This window comes from Perissodus microlepis, chromosome 18 (genome assembly GCF_051167445.1).
Source record: "Perissodus microlepis isolate ML-2025 ecotype Zambia chromosome 18, ASM5116744v1, whole genome shotgun sequence".
NCBI lineage: Eukaryota > Metazoa > Chordata > Actinopteri > Cichliformes > Cichlidae > Perissodus > Perissodus microlepis.
Window position 1 is genome coordinate 15,292,226 of NC_140478.1, and position 25,031 is coordinate 15,317,256.

Sequence of the window (25,031 nt, forward strand, 5' to 3'; positions counted from 1 at the left end):
ACCTGTAAAATACAGGCTGACTTAACTGTCAAGGAAAACATGTAATTACATCCACACAATGATATAGAGCAATACAGATTATAGGAGTTGTCTAATTGATGTATAATTGCACACTGTGAGGTTGTGTTTGATACAGCCTGCTCAGTTACGACCTGGGGAGCTGAATTACTTTAGGATAATGCAGGGTGTCATAACATAAATTACACAGACATAATTCTTTGCATATGTTTAATTAAAGATTAAACATAGGAGCATTTACAGTGTATATATGCAATGTTGTTTGCTTCAAGTGTGCAGGAAGTAAGGCGAATATGATTAGGTTAGGAAATTAGACACGCAGAGGTCAGCTTGAGGTGGTAGTGTTAGTAACCGTGTACATGTGTGGGTTCTCAATGTGTGTACAGGCATCACACAAAAGAGACTGAATAGCTTGCGAGCCATGACACAAAGTCTCCCCCAGTTGCCTACGTGGGGTATCCCAGACATCTTGCCAGCCCATCCATGGCCAACACAGGGAGGCAAACAACCATTCACACCTACAGCCAATTTAGAACCGAACATGTGTAATTAACCTAGCACACATGTCTTTGGTCCGCTGTAGGAAGCCGGAGCAGCTGGAGAGAACCCACCCAGGCACAGGGACAATATGCAAATGCCACAAAGACAAGCACCAGCCAGTGGATTTCACTCCAAGACCTTCTTGCTGTGAGGCGACAGAGCTAACTACTGCACCCCTGTGCAGCCCTAGAGAACATGCTAATTTTTTAAGTACACTTCACATACTTGAAAAACGGAAAATGTTTTCCAGCCTGACATTACTCGTTGTTTTGTGGTCGAGTTGTCATTGAAGGTGGGACGAACAGAGCTATATCGGCCCCGCCATAATTGCAATTCAATTCTAATTAGATTGTCAGTCCACAAGTTCCACAACATAAATTTGACTAATCCACATCTATCAATGAGCAGCTGATAGCCTCCAGCAAGCAATGAGACAATTTCCTGGAATTGAAATGTGTCCCTCTGCCATCACACCCCACAGACAAACAAACAGTTTTATTAGCAGGACAGTGAATATTGATGGACACTGATTAGGTTAGAAGGAGAATAAGGTACGATGGAAGGGGGAGGGGTTGGTGTTTCTGCTTTCCAAAGCAGGTAGTACTCTGCGAAGAGGCTCAACGTGTCGCCTCATTACTGTGTGCTGGAGCATATTCCAGAGGGATGAGGTGTGGAAGAAGAAAACAAAAATGAGGGGGAATAGTTTCCCACATGCCGTACAAGCTTAAGTGTCTCTTGGCATTTAGCATTTGGGTATCTTGTGAAGACAACACAGACACTGAAATACAAACTTATAGAAATGTGATCTTTTTGTTTTTCATTGAATTCCTAAATGTGCATTCATTAAAAAAAGGAAATTCTGGTAGATTTGATTAATGGGGTTCATGGTTTGGGTGAGAGGGTGAAGTAAAGCCCTTCAAAGCAAAAGCTTTTTGTGTTTTGTCATGGGGGTGACATAGGCAAATTAGGCAGGGCCCCAGCCATCTGATAAATGCTGTGGGTTCTTTGTCTTCCTGTGTCCTTGTGCCACTGGTTGGCCTCGGCTCCCGGTGTCAATCACTGAGTGGAGCGTAGGAGAGGAGACATGTACGTATGAGGGCTGACTGTGAAGTAGACAATGAGAACTGAATGAGAATTTGGCGAAGTAGATTAGAAGGGGTCCTGGGTCAAAGGCAGGCCCGCCTAATAAGTTCCCTGTTCCACATCTGGGAGAACGACCAAGTGAGAGATGGCAGCAGCAACCCCAGTATAAGCCCAGTGGCCAAATCCATAACCCAAAAGTGACTGAAGGTTAGAAAGCCAGACTAGAGACAGATACAGAGAGGAAAAAAGCTGAAAGGGGAGCAAAAACTAATAATAAGGAGGAGTTTGTGTCCCTCCACAAGAACAGCTCTGGTTGTGGTGGCTATTTCAATTATGTGTGAACAAAATCTTTGGATTCCCCTCGCATCATTAGAGACCGGGTCTGTTGTTGCAATGAGAGCTGCGCATCTGTGCTTCGGGTCATTATAAACACTCTGTTTGGCCCCTAGATTCAAAAGGCCTTTGTCTGGGTCATGCTCTTTCACCAGTGCTCTCTGCCATTCAGCTTATTGAGAGCCATGGAAACAAGATGTCTTTCACTCTCTTCTCTTTCTTAAAGCTTTTCTCTGTCTCTTCCTCCCACTCCATTTTCCTCACATCACCCCGGCCCTCTCTGCAATAAGACTAATAGGAACAGGAAGAGTCAGATGCTTACTTAATTGGGCTTCAAGGTGACTTAGTAAATGCTGTGCGTGTGTGTGTGTGTTGTTCAGTACACATGGATGGTTCTCTGCAAATGAAGTAAACTCTGTGGAACAGGAGCAGACACGACCAAATGGGATGGAATGGGCTCTAATAGGTTACCAGGTCTTTGCGGGTTTGTCTGTCAGATCTTTTACACTCAGATAAGCCATACAAAGAAGTAATAAAAAACTTACTGGAGCAGAAAAATGTAAAAAACGTAGTGCATAGCCTGCGAAACCGAACTTTAAGATTAAAATACTGGTCGGATGGATTCAGTTTATGAATGTGCTTCTACTGCTAGACTCTGAGCAAGAGCTCTTTATTCTCTAGAGGGAAATAAGCCTGCTAATTGATGTCCGTGACAATGAACCCTATTGGGATATATGGGGATTTATAAGCTTTTAGGCTAAGGTTAATAATGTGATAAATGTGCCCACATCACTACATTTAACATTTTTAAAAATGCACACATGGTAGAAGTAATATGTTTTTCTTAGTGTGTGTGCTCATGCCCCATGATGGCAGCCATTAGACAGGAGTAAGGCAGCCATGATGAATCGGCACTTAGCCCAGGGAAGCGCTCTTGCTCAATGGGCTGTGAATCTCCTGCTGCCACTGTCAGCCTGCTGAATGTTAAATAAAGTTATTTGAATATTTGTAATATTAATGTGGCAGCATGTCAAAAGCCTGCTGGAGCCTAACAGTGAGAGAAAATATGAGAGAACTCATATTGGCGTGCCAGCCTATAGGACTGCTCGGGTGAGGAATGACATAAATACTAAAGTAAATAAATACATACTTATGGTCACTGCACTGGAATATAGGATGGATGGAGGGATGGATGGATAGTATGGAGCAAAATTCTGGGAATTCATATGGTACCACAGATAATGAAATTAACCAGTCAAATTCTCATTTTCCCCATTTCACTCATAGCCCGTTCACATCCATTTGAAAGCAATCAGTAGCTGCAATAGCAATGCTTCAACTCCAGACCTTTTGCGATTCCCTGAGCCCACACAAATCTCCACATCCACACAGGTGGGGAGAGTCTGAACAGCTATGTGTGTTGCATATGGTCCGTAAAGAGTAAAAACAGACGAAACTTTGAGAATAACCAATTACAAAATTAAACAAAATATAGCTAGCCTTATAGACCTGAAGAGGACATTTGTCAGCCCAACGAAAATTTGGCTCCCCACAGGAAATAAAGTTTTAACACCAAAATTAAGAATAAGCACTCGAAAGTTTTGAATTGGTTTTTGTAGAGGATAATTTGCAACTATGCCACATCGTCCACATTTAAGAGCTTAAACAACAGAATAATTAGGTTTCTGTGGTGTTTTAATTACTTCAAATAAAAAAATACGGAACATTAAAATGATCAATGCTTAGACAGACTCAAAACAAAACACATGACGCAAAGCCAGCACGATCGAGGTGATTTCATCAATTACTCCTCAGGTTGGCCTTGACACCAATTCTAAGAAGGGTCAGTGAAACCATCCTACGAGCCTGTTTAGGATACTTGAGTTAAGCAGGACACACAGCCGAGACAAGCTTTGTATTGGTAGAGGTAGCGGGGTCTTATTTGGAGTGTCTCGCTCGATTTAACAGGGAGGTGATAAAATATTTAGCGGATTGCTTACAAAGCTAACGGGAAGAGAGCGAGGAACAGAGAAAGAGGGAGAGGAAAAGTGGGGGATACCCAAATGGCTTGCGTAGTGGCTGGGGAGCTGGTAATGAGGATGGCATGCTGGCATCATCGTTACAGAGCACAACAACTCTACATGGTCTCTCTGCTCAACCGAACACATACACAACACGCTACCTGACAACAATTAAAACATATAGATTAATGAAAGTGCAATCAGGTGCTGGGAAGCTCGCACATGCCCTGAAACAACACTGAAACGCACATATTAAACCTGCAAAAAAAAAAAACAAGCGTTATTTCTGCTGTCACGACAAAGAACTTCCAAAAAAAGTAGAAATAAAACCTTTTTTTTTTTTTTTTTTTTGGGGGGGGGGGGGTTGTTTTGTTTTGCTTTGTTTTATTTTACTTATCTATATATAATTTTTTCTTTATGTAATAACATCTGAATGATCTACATGGGAGAGTATGTATAACTATATCTATGTGTTTCCCCAACACTGTTCATACACGATGTACATACATTACTATTATACACTCAATTTTTTTTTTTTTTTTATTAATTTCCGCCTCTATTTTATTTGAACTCTCTCTTCCTGTTGGTAAAAATGTTGTTGGAAAAGCAATAAATAAATCTTTGAGGAAAAAAGAAATAAAACCATCATTTATCAATTCAAAAAACTGGCTTTCCATGTAAAAGGAGAACTATTCAAAACGATGATCCACCTAACAGAAGTTTTGGTATGGTGGGTATAATATGTAATATACAGATGCATAGCTAGAATAAATGCACTTTTGTTTTCATGTCACTATAAGCAGAAACTAATTTTTACCTTCTTAGGTTTTGGTAAATTAGGCAAATTACATTAATTTGTGTCTCAAGAGCTACATAATAAAGGCACTAATTGAAAATTTTCCACACTTTACCAGACTGTACGCAGTACTACTGTGTTCCTTTTTCTAAGCAATACCTTTTTGTTTTGTTGGTATCAATGAGGGGAATTATTCCAGCATGAAACTACATGCTCTTATATTCTTTTTGTTCCTGTTCCTGTTCCTTCATCGCTAATGGGCAATTACTTCTGACCCAATGCTGAGGCTGTGTTATTGCTCCAACCCCCCAATTGATTGGTTGCCCATAGAACTGAGCTTCCACAAGCACTTTAAGGTTAGATTTCCCTGTTTAAATAATGGATTGCAGGTCCATGAAAAGAAACTGCACAAAAAATAAAAAGGTTGAGATTGCTGTTATTGGAGGGGACTCTCAGTGGAGATGAGAGGGGAACTGACTCCACACAAGACTCCAGAGAGTGAGCTAGTTATTTGAGCTAGAAAGGGCTAGATCATCTATTTCTACTCCGGCCTTTTTTTTTTTGTTAAGTCAGTGTTTGTGCTGACGACTATGGTCAACCAACACAACATTTTAGGCCACAGTCTCACAGTCCTAGAGATCGATTGGCAATCATCTGGTAACCACTGGTTCAGACGGAAAAATGTATGTTACACAAAGATTTGTGAGTAGTTTGCTTCATCTAAAACCTCTTTACTAGCAGATTAATTCATGCGCCTGTATTTTGTGTGGAATATGCTGATATATCTGCAAACACTCGCCACACAGTAATGAAACGGTAATGAAACCTCCTCCCGCAATGAGAGTGTTCACAGAGAAATTGTATCTTCCACACAAAATACGGGCAAGCACAGCAAACCTACTAGTGTCCATAAAATGGCAGAGAGGTTTTCTTTGTAGGGGATATCTACTGGTCTGGAGACCTGTGGGATCGAGGCCTCACAGGTTCATACTACTGTCAACTCTTGTTAAGCTGCAGACCCCAGTAATTTCCTCTTAGTATAGGCTGATTTCACTAGCTTCCATAACAATACTAGGCATACATTTAGACATTGAGTTTAGGCAGTGCAATATGAAACAAAGCGGGAAAACAAAAACACAAATAGAACAAAAACAGGCTTCAACACTGGATGAAATTTCAAACATCAGTATTGACCAGAATTTCAAAGTCCCTGCACTGCTAAGTAGTGCATTTCCATCAGAGAGAGATGAGATGATTATCTTAGCTGGAAATGTACTAGAGAAGGAAGTCTGGAGGATTGTAGGAATTAGTGGTCTTTGTAGAGCAATTTCTACAGTGAGACCATTGTCTGTACATGAACATGCATGTTTGTGGTGACTTCCACTAACACAAGCCACAATAACCCTCTAACTAACATTCCAGTTATTCTGCAGTAAGTGTGTAGAAGCCTGAGGTAAATAATGGGGAAAGAGGCAAAGTTACGCTACACGGAGAAAAGACTGACAAGGATCAGTGTAAGTTTACATTAGGGCTGCCACGATTAGTCGACTAGTCACGATTATGTCGACTATCAAAATCGTCAACGACTGACTTAATAGTCGACGCGTCGTTTGAAGCTTTGTAAGATCACAAAAGACGCAGGAATAAGTAGTAGGATTTAAGAGTGTAATAACGGACTGAAACAGAAGATGGCAGCACTGCATGTACATGGATGCCAGCTGACGTTAAACCCTGAAGAAGAAGAAGAAGAAGCTGTGTCCCAGAATTCATAGCGCAGCCCAGCTCAGTTTCCAACAATGGTGGCAGCTAGTTCGTTTTAATATTACTCTTATTATTCTTTCTGGGTCACAAAATAAACGTTTAACATATTTTCAGGTGAGAATGTAGCTGTGTAAACCTCAAATATCTGCTCAGCTTATCAAAACACCACAGATTTTGAAAAGCGCTCCGACGTCTGTTACCCACTAGCTCGATAGCTAGCCGGGGGCAAAGCTCACTAGAGCCGTGAGAACCCCGGACTCCCGGCAAATCGTTTTCAAACCCACCGCTGTCTTTCGCTACTCAGGTTAAACATATATAAGTCACTTAGATAACTTAAATGTTATTGTTTGGCTTTTTTTTAGTATTTTATTTGTTCCTGAGTAAATCGGTTTGGCTGAGATTAAAGTTATAGTTTTTACACAGCTGAATAAACATCAAGCAGACAGCTGATTATTAGAAATGTGAGATGCTCGAGAATTTACTCCGGTGTCCTGTTATATTTTAGATAGCAGGGAGCAGACGGCTGAGTTTATTAAACTTCACCGAAACAATCTGCAAATTTCATTAAAATTTAATAAACTATCACCTTGTCTTTATTTTTAGTTAGCACATACCTTAAACACTTAAAGCTGTAAGCTAATGATAGTTATATAAGAGCAGATGCTGCTGGTGCAATAAGCTGTACGTTTTACGTCCAATGGATGATGATCTGATTAGTCGACTAATCGCAAAAATAATCGGTGACTAGTCGACTATCAAAATAATCGTTTGTGGCAGCCCTAGTTTACATCCATTAAAGACTATGAGACTGTCAGCACTAGAGGACAGGCAAGGTTATTTGGTTCATTTGAATTAAAATTCCTGCACTGCATAGGAACACAAATGCATGGCATGCTCATGCACATGCCAACAGCATGATTAGTGAGTCAGGATTTAACACGAATAAACAAATAATCAATGTAAACATGAAGCAAAACTAGCATCAAGATGAAGTCTGTTAACAGGCTTGAAATGATCCAATCTTCATGTAAAGAATTATCACAGTGACGAGAGCTACTCGCCTATCGATAAGACTCTGAGACCAAGACGTTCAGGAGCCCGCAGTCCAGTAACAAAGAAGGGTTGTTAGGTCAATATACAACCAGGAGCATGTTCAGTGGACTTCTGAATATTCAGCACAAATGGCTCGGTCTGACTGTAGTATTGTAACCGAGTACTCTATCAAGGCCATGTGGCTTCAAGGTGCTGACAATGTGTAGTTTGTTTTTATTTTGCTTATTATAATTATTTTGTTGTGTTTTTGTTTTTATATTGCAGACCAATACATCACAAAAACATAAGTTTAAGAAAAGAAAAAGAAAGACAAAAAAACAAACTTAGGACATTTTTTTTCAGTGAAATAATTTAATATTAAATATATTGCGTGTACCAATCTCAATGGGCAGTCTTAGCATTTGATTTAAGTGATTTTGTCCAGTACATGCAAGTACATGGTGGACAGGAATCAGCTTTTAATGCAACATTAGACTGTTGACCATGTTTTTCGGCCTAACTGGATTTTATTCTAAATTTGCATGATCTGTTAGCAAACTGAGCCCCTGATTTATTGATAATTGTACTTACTTAAGAGAAGCGAATATTGGATAAATCAAAGTCGCTGATCAGCCAATCACTTTAATTATTTACAAGATAAACAAGAGAGTCTATCTTATGCATTTAAAGCATTGAATACACAGATTACAATTTATTTGTAAAGAGAATTATAATATTGACAAATGGTGTAAAAATTTGAAACTAAATTAAGACTTTACATCAACCTAAGCACAGCCTTTTAACTTCTGCCCTGTTATTTTCATTCGAAAGTCATCCAATCTTTGGCAAGGACTTTGTGTGTTTGTTATGATGTGCGTTAGTGTGTAGGTGGGTTTTGCGCAGGACATGGTGCAATGTGAGAAGGATACAGTAGACACAGTCACACACAGTGTGCTTTGTAGATATGTGGCACTTATATCTGTTTATTGATCAGACCAGATGTGGGTAAATCAATCTTATCTGAGCTCCACACACTTTCCAAATAACCCCGAGAGGCAGGCCAACCAATACTTTGCCACACCAAGAGCCTCAAGCCACTCGCATTATCGTCAGACACCTTGAGCAAATTTTCTGTTTGTATATGTGCGTGTCAGAAAAACAAGGTGCATTAGAGGGCACGCAAAAACAGAAAGTGACAGCTTGAACTAAAAGCCCATTCAACCTTCCTTTTAGATATCAGCTATTATCTATTCCTCAGAATGTATTCATCAGCACATCGCACTGAGGCAGAATCAAACCTTTTGTCATCTGAAAGGTAGGATGGACAAAAGGCTGACATTCACAGCAGATTACAACTCAATGCTAATGTATCTTTTTAGTTCCCTGGAGGTAGATGTGATTAAGGAAAAAGTATGGTGTATCATAAGCTGCAAAACATGAAACACAATCAATTCAGCCATTACACTAGAGTGGAAGACCTGTGACCAAAGGTAACATGATGCCCTGTTGTATGTGATACCAAAACAGAATAAATTAATGCCAACAGACTAAGGTGAATAGATCTGTTCTATTCTGAGGAGTCCATCTCTTTAAAAGATTGAATAATGAAAAAGAAAGAAAATGTACGTAGGGCCCAGTAAGTACTGATAATACACTCTCATAGCAACCATGGTGTTTTTTTACAGAAAAAAATCAATCCACTTACCTCGGCAGACATTGCCATTGTCAGGTTCAAACCCAGCTTTGCAAGTGCAGCTACCGATAGGAACCATCCACTCTCCATCTCCGTTACAGTAGAGCTTTATAGGGACATCTACTTCCTCTGAGTTTGCGATGCAGGTCCCTCTAGCAATGACCAAAGAAGTGCTTTCAGCCCCTGTCATGGTCTCTGGAAAGACTGCAAAGTTCTGGACCACACTTGGACACTTCTTATAAAATACCCTGACTGACAGAAGAGACATACAGGCCCCATAGTCCTGAAAGGCCAGGTAGAAGCCATTTTTAGACAGCGGACCAAAGCTTCGCACCTCTGTGTTAACTTTCATCAGGCGTCCGCCAAAGTCCACCTGTGAAAAGCTTTCATCAGCAGCAATGGTGTCCACTTTGAGGTAGGGGGCCTCCATCCAGAAGACTGTGCCTTTAGTGGCAATGACAGCATCGTTTTCATAATAGTAGAGATTAAACGTCTCCTTGCAGGAACCGGGGACATTTGGGATGGAGCTGCAGTCGCGCACGGTGAATCGTATCTCCACATAGATGCGCTGTGCTCCGCGGCGATCAATGAAGGTTGTGAGGAGCCAGTTGTTTTGACTTGGTTCGAAGACATTGCACACCTGGTACGTCCTGATGGTGTTGAGGTTTTCGTCATAGCCACTCACCTCCTCCCACTACAGAAAGACAGAGAAGAGAGAAAGAAGTCCACATGGCTGATAAGTAATCATCTGCTATAAGGCTGCAGTGCTCACTCTTTTTTGATAGAGAATGCTAATATTGGCGGAGCCCCAGAGAATTCATACACATATCAGTAATTTCCCTAAGGCACTAACTTGAGTCCTCTTCCTGGACTGAGAAAAATGCATCAGCTTATTGGGGCTTGTTCATCCACTGATGACACACAAATGTATTACTTTAAAAAAAATTAATTCCTCAAGTGCAAAGCAACAATTTATTGTCTTGTTTATTAAGTAGGCTCACAGCTGTAGGATGTGCACTCCCACGGCATAAGCGCAAACCAAGGCATGATTTTGGATGCAATACCGTTTTCTGTCAATGCCAAGTTTCGCTGGGCATTGAGTCGATACATTACAAAACATAGTGCGTAACAAATTCAAGATTAAGCACTGCTGAATTACAATTAGACAGGCAGGTACTTCACGAGAGCCAAGGATGGATGGAAAGCCATTTGAGTGCATACTGAACTGAATTTCACTGCAGGCCATTTCTTGCAGGTGTGACCCAGAAAGGGTCTTGGATGAGCATCAGAAGCCCCTTGGGGAATTAACTCAGTGCACCAAATCATGCTAAAAACGTGCCATTAACATTTGGCTGGATTCACTGAGAATCAGGCAGAGAAATCACAGAAAAAAAAATAGAAGAAGCTTGCTTTGAAATCATCTGAGTAACCGTCCAGCTGTGCAAAAGCTGGCCTTGCAAAAATTGTTAGTGGCAATCCACTGATATTCAGTGTGCAATATTTTAATTAGTTACAGTATTTTTAAGAGGCATGTATTATTCTTTAGCATACAGCAGCAGAGCCCACAGACCAAAAAAAAGAGTTGCATAAAAGCACCAGTGAATTCAAATGAATATTTTGTGGAATATTTTGAGAAAATGATCTGAAACACTTTTTCATTTTTTTATTTTCCTTAGATCAATTTCAATCTTTATAATAATACAATACTTTTTGCTTCCATTTGAAGCAACTGCTTGGCACAAAGATTTATTTCTCCAAAGTTCCCAACACCAATGATCCAAACAGCTGAAGGCAAGAAGTTAATGAGGTCTATAGTGGACTGAGTGGGCCTCAAGTCAGTTCATGTTTCTTATGTGCATATATCTCCCCGTGCTTCCTCCTTCTTATGACCTTTAAAACTCCAGCTGCTCAATCAAGCTTAATAGAGAGGAGAAGATATTGGCTCTTCACACACAGCTGCAACATCCAGTCAAATGATGGAAAAAAAGTCCATAAAATGATGTAAGGCGAGATAGAGCTGATAAATGTGAGCTGTCGAATTTTGCTGTTTGAAAACCAGCGCAGGTAATAAAACCATTTGGCACAAAGAATATGTGGAAACATCTGGCAACAAACAAAAAATGGTTGGGTCTAGTAAGGACATGTAGAGGATGGAGTGGGAAGGCACGTGAGGAACAGTGGCACTGCTGACATGATAAACGAGTTTACAGAAATCTGAGGTGCAAATTAAAGCCTTTTTTCACTGCTGCTCCCTGTGTGCCCACTTCACTCTACTCTTCTCCCCCTCTCCTCTCTTCCCCTTGTGCTCTCTTCTCCCGTCTCTGCTCTGTAATGACCATTCATCAGCATTACAGAAACCTGTCCCTTTCAGCGCTGCCTGTTCATTAATACAGCCAGCCCTAGGCTCCTCTGCACCCGTCTGCTCCAGTCTAGGAGGGGGTCCTCACCGCCTCTTGTCTAGCCAAATGACCACCATCTTTCACGCCAGAGAGGAGCCTGAGGCGTCTCCGATAATGCCCATCTAGAGTCTGTCCAGAAATTCATTGGCTCATATAATAATGAACTATATCTTTCTCCTCCTCAGTAGATATGCGCTGTCGCGGCTGTCTAAAGACAACCAAAACTAATAATAGGTGCATTAGTTAGTCGAAATCAAACTTTGTGACCCAGTTCCCTCTTTGCTCTTTTCAGTGCTTTGTTATACCTGTGTGTTTATGTGTGCTTGGAAAAGGTGCTGCTGATAATTTGATGGTTTAGCAACCACATATTGAATTGCTAGCTGTTGTTTTGCTGCACAAAGCTTGAGGCACTCTTCTACTTCTATAGTCCAAAACATTTGATTATTTTGAGCATTAAAACTGGTATATAACTAATATTTGACATCTCTTTAACCTCCTAGGACCTGGCGTCCACATGTGTGGACATCACATTTTGGGTTATTTAGACTAAAATACTCAATTTTGCTCTACATGGGCCTGATATCCACTTAGGAGGACATTATACTGCTACTGTTCTATCAAAATTTTAAACGAATATCCTCATATGTGGCTCTCATTTTTCTTAAAAACAAAAATAAGGTAAAAAAAACAACAACTGGTAATTCTTTGTTTTTACATTCATCGGGCCCCAATATGCCCAAATATCAAAGAGAAATTAAAAATGCATGTCATGGAAGAGTTCGGGTCTTAGGAGGATAATTTTCCCACTATTTTCAGAGATGTGACGCATGCACTCAGGAACAAAGTCATGTTAATATGGTGTCTCGGCCCCCGCTGTTACAGTATTTCTATGCTTTCTGTGCTTTTTAAATCATTTAAGCCAAATGTATCTGCCTCGTGGCATCTGTGTATTCTTGCCAGAGGCTCTTTCTCAGACCACCAATAAATACAGATTTTACTTTTTCAAATAGAATCGAGCCATACATCTAAACACCTGTTCTAGTCACAGAAATGCATATCACAATTAAGCGTGCACATAAAAATAAATAAATAAAATGAACATCGACAGCAGAAGAAGACCACACTAGGTGCCACTCCTGTCACCTAAGAACAGAAGTTACCTTTGTCCAGTTCACACTGGTCAGTGGAAAAATGTTGCCTGGCCTGATGAGTCTTGATTTGTGCTGCAACATTGCGTCGGTAGGTTGAGAATTTGGTGTAAACAACATAAAAGCATTGATTCATTTTGCCTTGTATCAATAGTTCATGCTGGTGTTGGTGTTGGCAGCTAAAGTGAGTTCACTTGCTCGCCCTGCCCATGCCTTTATGACCACAGTGTACCCATGTTGGTGCCTGCTTCTGGGGAGAAAAAGCATCACGTCGCATAAAATCATCAAATCATCTCTGTCTGTTTTTTTTTTGTTTTTGTTTTTTTTCAACATGACTATGAGTTTGCTGTACTCAAATGGCCTTTGAGTCACCAGATCTCAATCCAATAGAACAACTTTGCAATGTAGTGCAACAGGAAAGTCGCATCATGGATGTCCAGCTGACAAATCTGCAGCAACTGTGTGATGCTATAATGTCAATATGGACCAAAAGCTCTGAGGAATGTTTTCAGCACCTTCTTGAATCTATGCCATGAAGAATTAAGTCTGTGAAGACTGGGGACCAACCCAGCAGTAGCCACTAATGAATGGCTAAGTGTACATCTATGTATACAATAGGGCTGCCACAAACGATTATTTTGATAGTCGACTAGTCACCGATTAATTTTGCGATTAGTCGACTAATCAGATCATGCATCCATTGGACGTAAAACATACAGCTTATTCCACCAGCATGCATCTGCTCTTATATAACTATCATTAGCTTACAGCTTTAAGTGTTTAAGGTATGTGCTAACTAAAAATAAAGACAAGATGATAGTTTATTAAATTTTAATGAAATTTGCAGATTGTTTCGGTAAAGTTTAATAAACTCCCTGCTATCTAAAATATAACGGGACACCGGAGTATATTCTCGAGCATCTCACACTTCTGATAATCAGTTGTCTGCTTGACGTTTATTCAGCTGTGTAAAAACTATAACTTTAATCTCAGCCAAACCGATTTACTCAGGAACAAATAAAATACTAAAAAAAGCCAAACAATAACATTTTGAAGTTATCTAATTGACTTATATATATTTAACCTGAGTAGCGAAAAACGGTGGTGGGTTTGAAAACGATTTGCGGGAGTCCGGTGTTCTCACGGGCTCTAGTGAGCCTTGCCCCCGGTTAGCTATCGAGCTAGTGGGTAACAGACGTCTCCGAAAACGTCAGAGGGCTTCTGAAAATATGTGGTGTCTTGATAAACTGAGCAAATATTTGAGGTTTATACAGTTACATTCTCGCCTGAAAATATTTTAATCGTTTATTTTGTGACCCAGAAAGAATAATAAGAGTAATATTAAAACTAGCTAGCTGCCGCCATTGTTGTAAACTGAGCTGCGCTGCGCTATGAATTCTGGGATACAGCTTCTTCTTCTTTGGGGTTTAACGGCAGCTGGCATCCTTGTACATACAGTGCTGCCATCTTCTGTTTCAGTCCGTTATTACACTCTTAAATCCTACTACTTATTCCTGCGTCTTTTGTGATGCTTCAAACGAGGCGTTGACTATTAAATCAGTCGTCGACGATTTTGATAGTCGACATAATCGTGACTAGTCGACTAATCGTGGCAGCCTTAGTATACAATGTAAAAAGAAAATTATATTGTCTGTATCTTTATTTATTATTACGGGGAGCAAAAAAGTAATACCACCTGCATCCCAAAATCCACAGGAAGCATCCAATGCTAGCAGCCCTATACCAGACACCCCAAGATACCCCCCACCCCTGGTGTCACAAAGGGAGCCTGCACAGTAATAAGGAGGAATGTATGAAGTTGTGACTGTCCTTTATGGAGTTTAATTCTGTTAATGTCCACTGATGTTTTTATATCCTGAGTATTTGCATGCACATGCCAATTTTCACTTACTAGCGTGTTTATGTGCCTCTATAAAATGAGCTCACTCCCAGTTAGTTTTATTTTACACAGTTTTGCATCACCTAATTCATATTTTATCATTACCAACCTAACTGAACTTAAACTTTTTTTGCTGATGAAAAACGGTCAAATACCGAGAGCCTTTTAACTCAACACTTATTTGTAAGCCAATTAAAGTAACCACCGGCACCCCTCTAATAGCTTTGCTTTTACCATTAATATAGGAGACACTTGTCCCCTGCCCCTGATTGTCAAGTGTGGCTATTGTGTGTGTCATTATTGCTGCTCTGTTTTATGGGCAGTAGCAAGGAGATGGCGGAGCTATGGATTCATAGAGCTCTTAATGTTTGTGTTAATGACCAGTTACAGCTGGCTGAGCTGGAGAAGAGAGGGTTGAGAAAAGGGGGGAAAAAAATACAGAGTGATAAATAAAAGAAAAAAACAGGAATGGGGAGGAATCAGGAAAAAGGGGGAGGGTTGAGAGGGTGGGGGTAATGTATTCAGACTGATGTTCCCCTTCCCACAGCCTCAGCTCACTGCCATCAAGCCATCAATACTCTGCCCTCATAAAAACCATCCATCACATTGATCTCTTGCCATTATCCTCAAAGACTAAAATAACACAGAGCAGCTCAGATGGCCACAGTCTTGCTCTGGAGGACTACAGCATCCAATATTGGGCTGGGGACAAGCAGAGATGGGAGGAATAACCAATCAGAACAAGGATGTAACATCTGTGGAAAATAATGGGCCAAATGGGCTGGAGTAATGAGTCATTTGGAGGAGGCATGGTTGGGGCAGTATAAGAAGATACCTTAAGGAAATGAGAAACTTATTTTTTTTATAGAATGGAAACGAAATCTTAATGTAGTTCCTAGACCACCGGTCATGACAGGAATTTTGTAATGTTGAATAGTCTCAGAAGTCTCAGAACTTTATTTCCGCACAATTCAGCATTTGTGATGCTGCCAATATTGAAAAATAATTAGCAGTTATTGATATACATTTTTTATGTGACAGACAGTGAGCAAATTGTGATTGGGTGACGCATTAAAACAGGTGTAAACTTCATTTTGTAATCATTCCAATGTTGCAAATATCGGAGAAACACATTGACCAGCTAGATTAGAATATTTGATCTCTAATTGAGAGCCATGTGTTTACCCCCTCTGCAGTGTTCACCTTCTCCCTCACTCTCTGCAAGTCTATGTAAAGTTGTTTCCAGACACACAATGCAACCCTGACCTTTACATAAACCAACAGAGGTGGTTGTAAGAACACAGACAGGGGGATCGTCAGATTTGTAATAGAAATTCTGTGTACGATGTCCAATTGCACCCATTCGTAATGACTGGCCATCCTGTGTTATGCCTCCTGCACACTCTGCCCAGACAGCACTCTTGCCCTAAACAAAAAAAGGGACATTTCCAGTTGTGTTCTACAAGTGATAAAGCCCAACTTTTCAGTACCCCACCTTAATTTTCCCGACACTGTCTATAATTCATGTGTGGATTTAGGATTTACTGAGCATCATTCCCCTATTTGCTTCAGGAGCTTTGCTGCACATAAAAAATATGTACAACCCACAGAGGTTTTATCATGACTCCACCGTACCTCTACCTTCAGTTTTAAAATTGGACATTTGGTATGAGTAGGTCGGGTTGCGACTCTGACACACACGCACACAGGGAGAACTTGACTACTTTTAGATCATCATTCAGCATCAGTCAATTCACACGAGCAGAAGATGTGAGCAGAGAAGCACATATTCAGCTGATCTTTAACCTCCAGCCTGCTGCCTGATTCTCAGTGGAGTCACACTCACAAACTGCTTTTCAAATCTATCAGCACGAGTTAATACAGCTCCATGCTCAGACATACTGAACACAGATGGGTGATGAGCAGCTCAGAGCATTTCCACATTTATATCTCCACAGCCTTGAAAGGTCTACAAAATGCCACTGCAAATAGTAGATGAGTGTCTGGCAACTATTTCTTGAATGTCCATCAAAACAGCCATTACTCAGTCTGCCGATGGGCTTTTACAGCAGGACCCAAGGCAAGAGATGTAGAAAGCTACAATCAAATGGAGCCACTTCAACACCACTGTGTTCCCCTAAACTTTTAACCCGACTCCACTTTGTTGATGCAGTTTACAACATTTTTTTTTTTTTTTGTTTGTTTTAGCCCTTTTCAGTTAATGCCTTTGGTGTTGAATTTAGCATTTGAAGCAATTTAGTTGATGAGGTTCTTTTTTCTTAAGTGTTACCCAAATAATCGTAGGACTAAATTATGCTTGGATAGGATGCTTTGTTGAAGTCTACACCCTCAAGCGCCTATAGGCTGAAATGTTTTTGAGCACTTTCTAACGAGTTGTCCGTTCATCTATCATTGCAGGGCTGAAACGTGTGGGTGGAGGCAAGCATGAGACTGATTTTATTACTACAAGCTCGGGATGGGCATTTCAGTAATGAGCCTATTTGTTATTCATGACAACACAACATTGAACTAAAGGAGGGAAAGTGTACCTATAAAGATTTTTCTTTAATAATTACCCCTGAATACATCCTGGCTTTTGATAAAAAGAGAGAGAAAGGAAAAAGAAATGGTATGCGTGGGGGTGAAATTCACATTGACAGGTTTGTAAAGGCCAAGGTCTCAGAAGGACAGTGGATTATAGGTGGACATGAGAAGCTGAGATAGGGATTGAACTCTTTATGCCCCTTCTGAAAGACACTCTTCTCATTTTGCAAAGCTCACTGCCGACAGTAATCACAATCCAGATAGTATTTTTTTCTTCCCAACGGCGGTTTCAAATCCCTCTGCGTTAATGAGGATATTTGCATTTCAACCTTTGGGTCTTTTCCTTGAAGTCAATAGAATGGACATTTCATGTAAACTAACAGTGGTCTGTCTTGGCACCTTTATTCACTCCTTCCTACACAAACTTTGAGACACATGCTCATAATCTCCTGTAAAATCACTTATTTCGAACGCTTTACCTCATCCGCCACCTCACACACACACGGCCAGGCTGCAGCCTCTAAGATATGCAGTGGCATGATTGCTATTATCATTTCTGATCAGCTGTGTTATTGAATGGATGCTGCTGTCAGGGCAGTTGCATAGGAATGATTATTTTGCGGGGCATCTGAGGCCTAGTTCCGCTTGGCTGAATGTGATGGATGGGGAGGAAATGGTGATGTCTGAAACACTCCCAGTCCTGCCAGATCTCAGCCACTCTATAATTACAGTCACACAGTTTGACTGAGCCCAAGCAGAACTTGGTCTGTCTGGCTGGCTGGCTGAAGCAAAATGAGTCTCGTTGAAAATCTGCTCCCTTGCCACGCCCATACCCTGATCAATACATTTACTGGACTTGAGGTTTTAAGCAAGTAAGTTCATGTTGCAGTTGCTGAGTGTAAACCAAACAATTCAACAACTGGAGATAGTGAGACAGCAACCCAAACACTCCTTTTCGGTCGTAAGTCTGTAAATTCCTCCTTGACCCACCATTCATTCCCCTGTTTTATTAGCTTCCTCCAAAGGTATCAATGGGATCTGTCAGGACGACGAACCACCGCCAGACCTCAACGAGGTCTCTTGCTACATTATCAACAAATACTTTTTATTCATATTTGGAGGTTGGGTCCGCGCTAGTGAATTAGACTGTGTGATATTTGTGCTCTGTTGACATATTAGTTACCATTCGGTTTCATTCTCTGCTCCAAATGCTTTTAGTATGTCTTTTGTCTCATTTCCTTATAGAGAGGCACAGAACGTGACTGCACTCTGGACCATTCAGTGAACAATTCACACAGACTGTTCGCTCTCATATTTCTCCATCCAACTTTTAAAATGGAATTATTAACGCTTGCATTTTCAATTACGAGCCAGTTGCTTTAAGCAGTCTGTCTGCTTGGATACAGATGTTTTTAGCTATAACAGTAAACTGAACTCTCCCAGACAGGGTTGCATTGTTTTCAGGGATGCAAATTGGGGTTCAAGTGTCTTTCTCAAGGGCACTTTGGTCCTTAAAATGTTCTGGGATCCAATGGCCAAGCCTGCAATTAACTGACTTTCTGCATTTACTTGGCAACAACCACCCTTCATATAGAAGCCTCTTTTTTGTTTTTAAATATTTAAGTATAATGTGGAAAAACAGACATCAATTAAATGTTTTAGATAAATAAATAAATAAATTAGGATGTGTAATGACAGATTTTTATTTGTCCCATTAAAAAAAGTTAATTATTTTTACTCTGTTGTCCTTATGCTTTTAATAATATGTATTGCACTGGAAATTTTTATATTTTGGAATCAACATCAACATTTTTTTATATATTTTTAATTTTAAATGCTCCAACTTTGACTGATGGATAAAAACAACAAAACCCCCAAAACAGTAATTAGTGCAGCTTTGTGTGTAGTAAATATTAAATTGCTTAATCTCAAAACATTTGTTTGATTAAGATATTCACGCAATTATTCACATAGGAAAGATTTAATAAGCCCAGAGATAAATCAGCGAGTGGTCTGGAAACCTTCATTAATTCAACTAGACGTGTAAAAGCACAAAAAGAAGGTTAGGGTTATTGCGCTGAAGCATAAAACTGTTTTTTGAATACTTTTCTAGCACAACGCACCTGGTAACACCCACTCAGGTGCCTTGAGACAAACCATGAAGCTGACACTGCCTCAGCACGACTTTAGGTTACCAGTAGCAACATTACCTTGAGTCACCCTGTGTAAAAGGTTCAAGCAGTGTTTAGCTGAAATCTGACAACCTCTGGAATCTTAAGAATTTATTCTGGAGAATCATAAGAAAAACCACTAAATAATGAATTATTACTTTGTATATTTGCATGCTTAGGGAAAGAAACGAAAAGTCAAAAAGTAATGGAACTGGGGTGACAGAAAAATACATTTGCAACAGAATGTGAAGAGCAAAAATATGACAGGAAAAGAAGGACAAAAACATCCTTTTTGTGGCCTAAATCACTGCTTTCAGTATGTCTCACGATCGTAACTCATGGAAGCCTCAAAGCCCCTCCTTTACAGCACACAGGACAAAGTCTGAACATCGGGCTTTTTCAACATTTCAGCAGCGGCACTGCTCCATAAATATCACAGCAAGTGCAAAACATACATTTGCATTCCTTTACTCGCCTGAGGAGCACGCCGTCCTCTCCAAAAATCACCAAGCGCCTTTCATGTATGTTAAGTTTTCACTTTGATCTGCAATTTTACAGCTATTAAAGAATAAAGTGTTCATAAATGTGTTATTCTGAGTTTTTCTCCTGAATTTTATCGCACACCTGCAGCATCACACAGCACCACGAGCTTTTTGCAAAGTGAGGCAGTTTCATGTCTTTAAGCATAAAATATAGCACGTATGTGTGTTACTTACTTATAAAAAATTATCATCTATAGACAGGATCAACCACGATTTAACAGAACATGTATTTCACTTCTGGCAGGTGAGCTGTCCTTTTTAAATTTTCTTTTGTTCACTGAAGTATGTATGGATGCCTTTCCATAGGATGTGACATTTCTAACTATCATAGCAAATATCAAAATGTTCAGGTTAAGAAAACTGAAATTATATTTCACTTGAAGGCTGCCAAATCTCTCACATAACATAATATACCTTGAATGAAAAGAGAGAATATTGTCTCTTAAACAGACTGATGATGAATTAAAGGCTGCTAATGATTTGAGATGTACATTGTGCATGTGTGTTTGTGTGTATATAAATCCTACATAGCACGACACCTACCAGCCTTATCATCCATACAGAAAGATACAAAAAGTTAGGGAGGAGGTGGGGCAGGGTAGGATGGGGTAGTTGCGTTGTGCGGTTCGTGGTTAGATGCAGATCGTGAAAAGACGGAATCGGCGCTTTGAGACAGACAAGCTGGAGTGAGGAAAGGCAGCGGGAAAAAAAGTCAGAAGCAGTCAGGGTGAGAAGATGGAATAGAAGAATGGAAGGGTTTACTGCTATTTCTGCCAACTGTAGGACGGCTGAAATAGCAGGTGCTGCAGGTACTGGAGCAAACACATAATCACTCCCACACATACAAGCCAAACTCAAGGCGCTCCTGCATACTCCTCCAAATTCATACCAAATTTAAGATTTAAGAGTCATTTCTCCTTTCTTTTCTGTCCCACTTCTATTCCTTTTTTCTTTTCTTTATTCTTAGACAAAAGAAAAAAATGTCCTTGGTTTCCAAAAAACATCCAAGTCACTTCCTACATTTATGCAGAGGGAATCCAAAGGATGGAAATCAATAATTGAGGCAGCCACATGTTTTCATTCCAAAAGGGAATATTTAAAAATAATGGTGGAAAGGTGAAAAAATAATAATGGGAGGGAGAAATATTATGGAATTGTGGCATACAGTTCCCAAACAGTGTATTGTTTTTATCTTTCTGTGACCAAACGTAGACGCTGTTGTCTTGACTAAGTCTCATTTGCGTACAGAAAATATTGAGAGGTAACGCTGGATAAGACTTTTAAGAAAACACAAACGCACAAATGCCCAAGCAAAGACTTACATCCACGCAAAACCCTCCGACAGAGACCCATGAATGCACTGTGATCTGAGTGATTCGTTGTCTTACCATTCCAGTCGTCACGCTGGGCAGATATGCCCGCGTCTGAGCTCAGAACAAATTCAGATGTCTGGCTTCACAACTAAATCACACTCCGTAATCATGGAGGTAAAATGAAACAGGTCTCCCACTGGTATGACAATGTCTACTATATGTATGTGTGCGCATTTGCACAAATGTGCACGTGCATCCAATTTTTTTCAACCATATTCCCAAAGAGTTTATAAAGAGTTATGTGGGTGAATGTGTAATGATGAGCATGTGCTTATGTCTGGTTAAATTGACATCCAGCATGCGTGTGTATGTATGTGTATGTATATATATATATATATATATATATATATATATATATATATATAGTGCAGCATTTTCATTAGTATTTGTGTGTTTGTGTGTGCGCACAGGTATGTGAGTCTCCGTGTATGTAATGAAGGCACTCTTCTCACCTGGCCTCTGAAGTGAAGCCAGCATGACTCACAGTCATTTTTTCCCTTTTTCTCATTCCAGTTCAGCTCGAGCCCACTAAGTTCAGAGTTCACCTCCATCCCTCTTTCTCTCATTCCTGCACACGCGTCCTTGATCTCCTTTCCCTTCATCATTTCTGACACATATTATCTACATTCAAGCAGCCCCTTTGTCCGTTCCTCTCTGCCATTTTCCCCCCACTTTCCTTATTTAACTTTTCCCTTTGCCCTTTGAACCCGATTTTTAAGGTATGAATAAATCAATAATAGAAGCAGGATTGGAAAATATCTCCAAAACGTCCTTCCTGTCAACCACCAAGGTATTTAAATTTTTTTGAGTTAACATGTCACACACTGACTTAGCACCAGACCTTAAACTACATGTGACCCCTTTTTTCTGTTTTTATCCTTTATGAAACCTTAAAACAACTAAATTAGCCAATGACTTAGCATTTTAAATCATTTAAATTCTGCTTAAAGGCTGACCCTGGATACAAGTGTAAATACTTTCAGTATAGGTATAGATATGACTTTTATCCTTTCTCCTTCAGTGCTGCTTTGGTGTTACGTTCCATGAATTCTCCCCATTTCTCTGACCATCTATATTCAATCATCCCCCTTTTCTGTTCTCTCTGCCCTTTTCTCTTTTTCATTTCCCTCACTTTACTTTTCCCTCCCGTGTTCTCTTATCTCCATTGACCCAGTGTTTGTCTGTCTTTCAGGGTATGAATAATTGAGGTATATTGAGTCTGGTCAGCAGATGGTGAAATGGCCGTTATGGATCTATCTGTGCTCTTTAGGAAATGCTGAGTGTATGCTGACACCTGTGCAGTTAAGGTCCACAGGAGCGTTGCCGAAGCACTGAACACAACAGGGGGGAGCATATAGGGCACACCCAAAAATGGCACTCCTCTTCCAGCACCTGTGCATGCTCACATATGCAGGTGCAGATATACAACACTCTCAGCCACTCAAATTTATGCCTGAGCACACACAATCTCACATGTGGAAGAACAAGAGAGAGTAAATCCAAACAAACATATTATGATGAGTTCCACTGCTTCTCCAAACCATCTTATGCACCTGCCACAACCATAGAGAGGGGCGCTTCCAAACTCTCCTCGTTATCTTACGCCGTCTGTCTCACGCCCCATTTTACGCTGCCTTGGTGGTCCCGAATCCTCAATGCACTACAGCTTGAGAAAAGACATTTAAATGTTTTTCACTACATTTTCTACAATTTCATAACACGTAAACACGGGGGAACTATAAAAACAGATGGACACAACTGGGACATTGTTACCTTCAGTGATTCTTTAAGTCACTGAAGGTGAAAAATAAATAAACGAGTGCATTTTCTGTTGGCATAACAGCAAATAAATGTACCGTGTTAAATCCACACAGCAAATGATTACCAGCTAGTCAAAGTTATCGACAGTAACTAGCTGAAGTATCCCACAGAGGATTTTATACATATTATATGTAAGATTATCTGGGTTAAAGACTAACTAGTAAACAAACTTGAATATTTAACGTTATCTGAGTTTGTTCCACAGATGCAGATATTTAAAGGTAAATGAAACAGGCATCTTTCTATTTCAAATAATGGGCTAATAATAAGCAGAACACTAACTAATTAATTAATAAATGGCATATATTTGCAACAATATTAACCATGCTATTACTGATTCATGTCAGTAATGATTCATTTCATTCAGAGCATTTACTTCAGTTTGTCTGTTTTTGGCTGCAGCTTTCCAGTCTATCATGTTCCCTTGCACACCAACCCCACCTCCATCCACCCACGCAATCACACAGACACACATAGCCCTCTCTTTCCTAAGCCCTTGACAATCCAACCAACCTGGCCTGCCTCACAACAGTTTACAGTACCCACAGCCTTCGTCCGTACAGCCACTGCCACCCGCTGATCGCGGGTCCGACCCTCCCAACACCCACCCACCCTTCCTAGGATCTTCCTCTTAAAGCTTGGAGTCAAATTGTGACCTTCTTGACTCACACGAGTTAACCCGAGCATTCTTGAACACAGACACACACAAGCACACAGCTGAATGTTGAGGGGCCAAAGGTTTGGCTTTTTTGCCCCATTCACACAGTATATCCCTCACCCTCTCTCACTCCAGCTTCTTCTAATCCTCCCCCAAACCCCTTCCTGATCCCAGAGCCCCTCGAACATCACTATCACATTTCTTTTTTAGCCGTCTCTCTACTTTTACCCTCTCGCTGCCTCCATACACTCTCCTCTAGTTTCATCCACCCGATCCAAAATGAAAACAGTCGTGCATCTCTGGTTCCCGTTTTACCAAAATTATAAAAAAAAATAATAATAATAATAAATGGCATGAAGTTTAGTATCACATGACTTTGAATTCTCCTTCATTCACTTCATTTTTTTAAGTTACCAGACTAAAACATTTTCTTTTAACAACATTCATTTTTTACTTGCTTACAATATGTTTTTTTAACCAACAACACAGTTTCCCTGCTGCTACTTTTCCAAAATTTCCAAAATTAGTAAGGACAAATATTAGCATTAGCAAGTAGCATTATTTCAGCTTTTCTTCTGAATGAACCAGATAATCCATTGGGGGTGTTTTGGTCACTTTTCATCAGCTTTATCTGAGCTGTGGATTGACCATTTTTAATACAAGTACATATTTTTGGCATCCTACTGCACTTCAGTGCAGCCAGAGTATTATAAACAATACTGGCAGACTGGCCTTTGCTGAAATGTCAGTACAGTTTTACATTTATTTTAAGTTAAATCATAAGTCATTGACTTTCTAACAGCTGCAAATGCAACAGTTACTGAGTCAGTAGTTCACATTAAGCTTGTGTTCCTTGAAGTACATCTCGGCAGAACTTCAAGTGTGCCTTGGACCACTCCACGACATTTTTTATGACCCTTCTTGACATTTTAGACATCAGAATTTGGAGGCACAGAATGCTTTTCATAGCTTTTACCTACTTTGTAAACTTCACTTAGCTCCATTTTCAGATTGTCAGCCATCTACTTAGAGGAGCCCATGACTGCTGGCTCTTCAAACTCAAGGTCTGAACCAGAGAATTTAACCTCTAAAGCTGTAATCAGTTGAAAATACAGTACTTGACTTAGCATTCTTAGTTTGTCATTTACGGCTTAATGATTAAGTGACATTCTGAGACTTTACAAGAGGGAACTTTTTT

The 25,031-nt window shown here is 40.1% G+C and overlaps 1 protein-coding gene across 2 annotated transcripts in view; it reads right to left on the reverse strand.

Moving 5' to 3' along the window:
• The window catches only part of ephb1 (EPH receptor B1), a 170,785-nt gene that overhangs the window by 86,915 nt on the left and 58,839 nt on the right, over positions 1–25,031 (reverse strand). For both annotated transcript variants that reach the window (XM_084912542.1, XM_084912541.1), the window contains exon 3: positions 9,290–9,971. In XM_084912542.1, the coding sequence (XP_084768668.1) occupies positions 9,290–9,971 (682 nt within the window). The remainder of the gene's footprint in view (positions 1–9,289; positions 9,972–25,031) is intronic.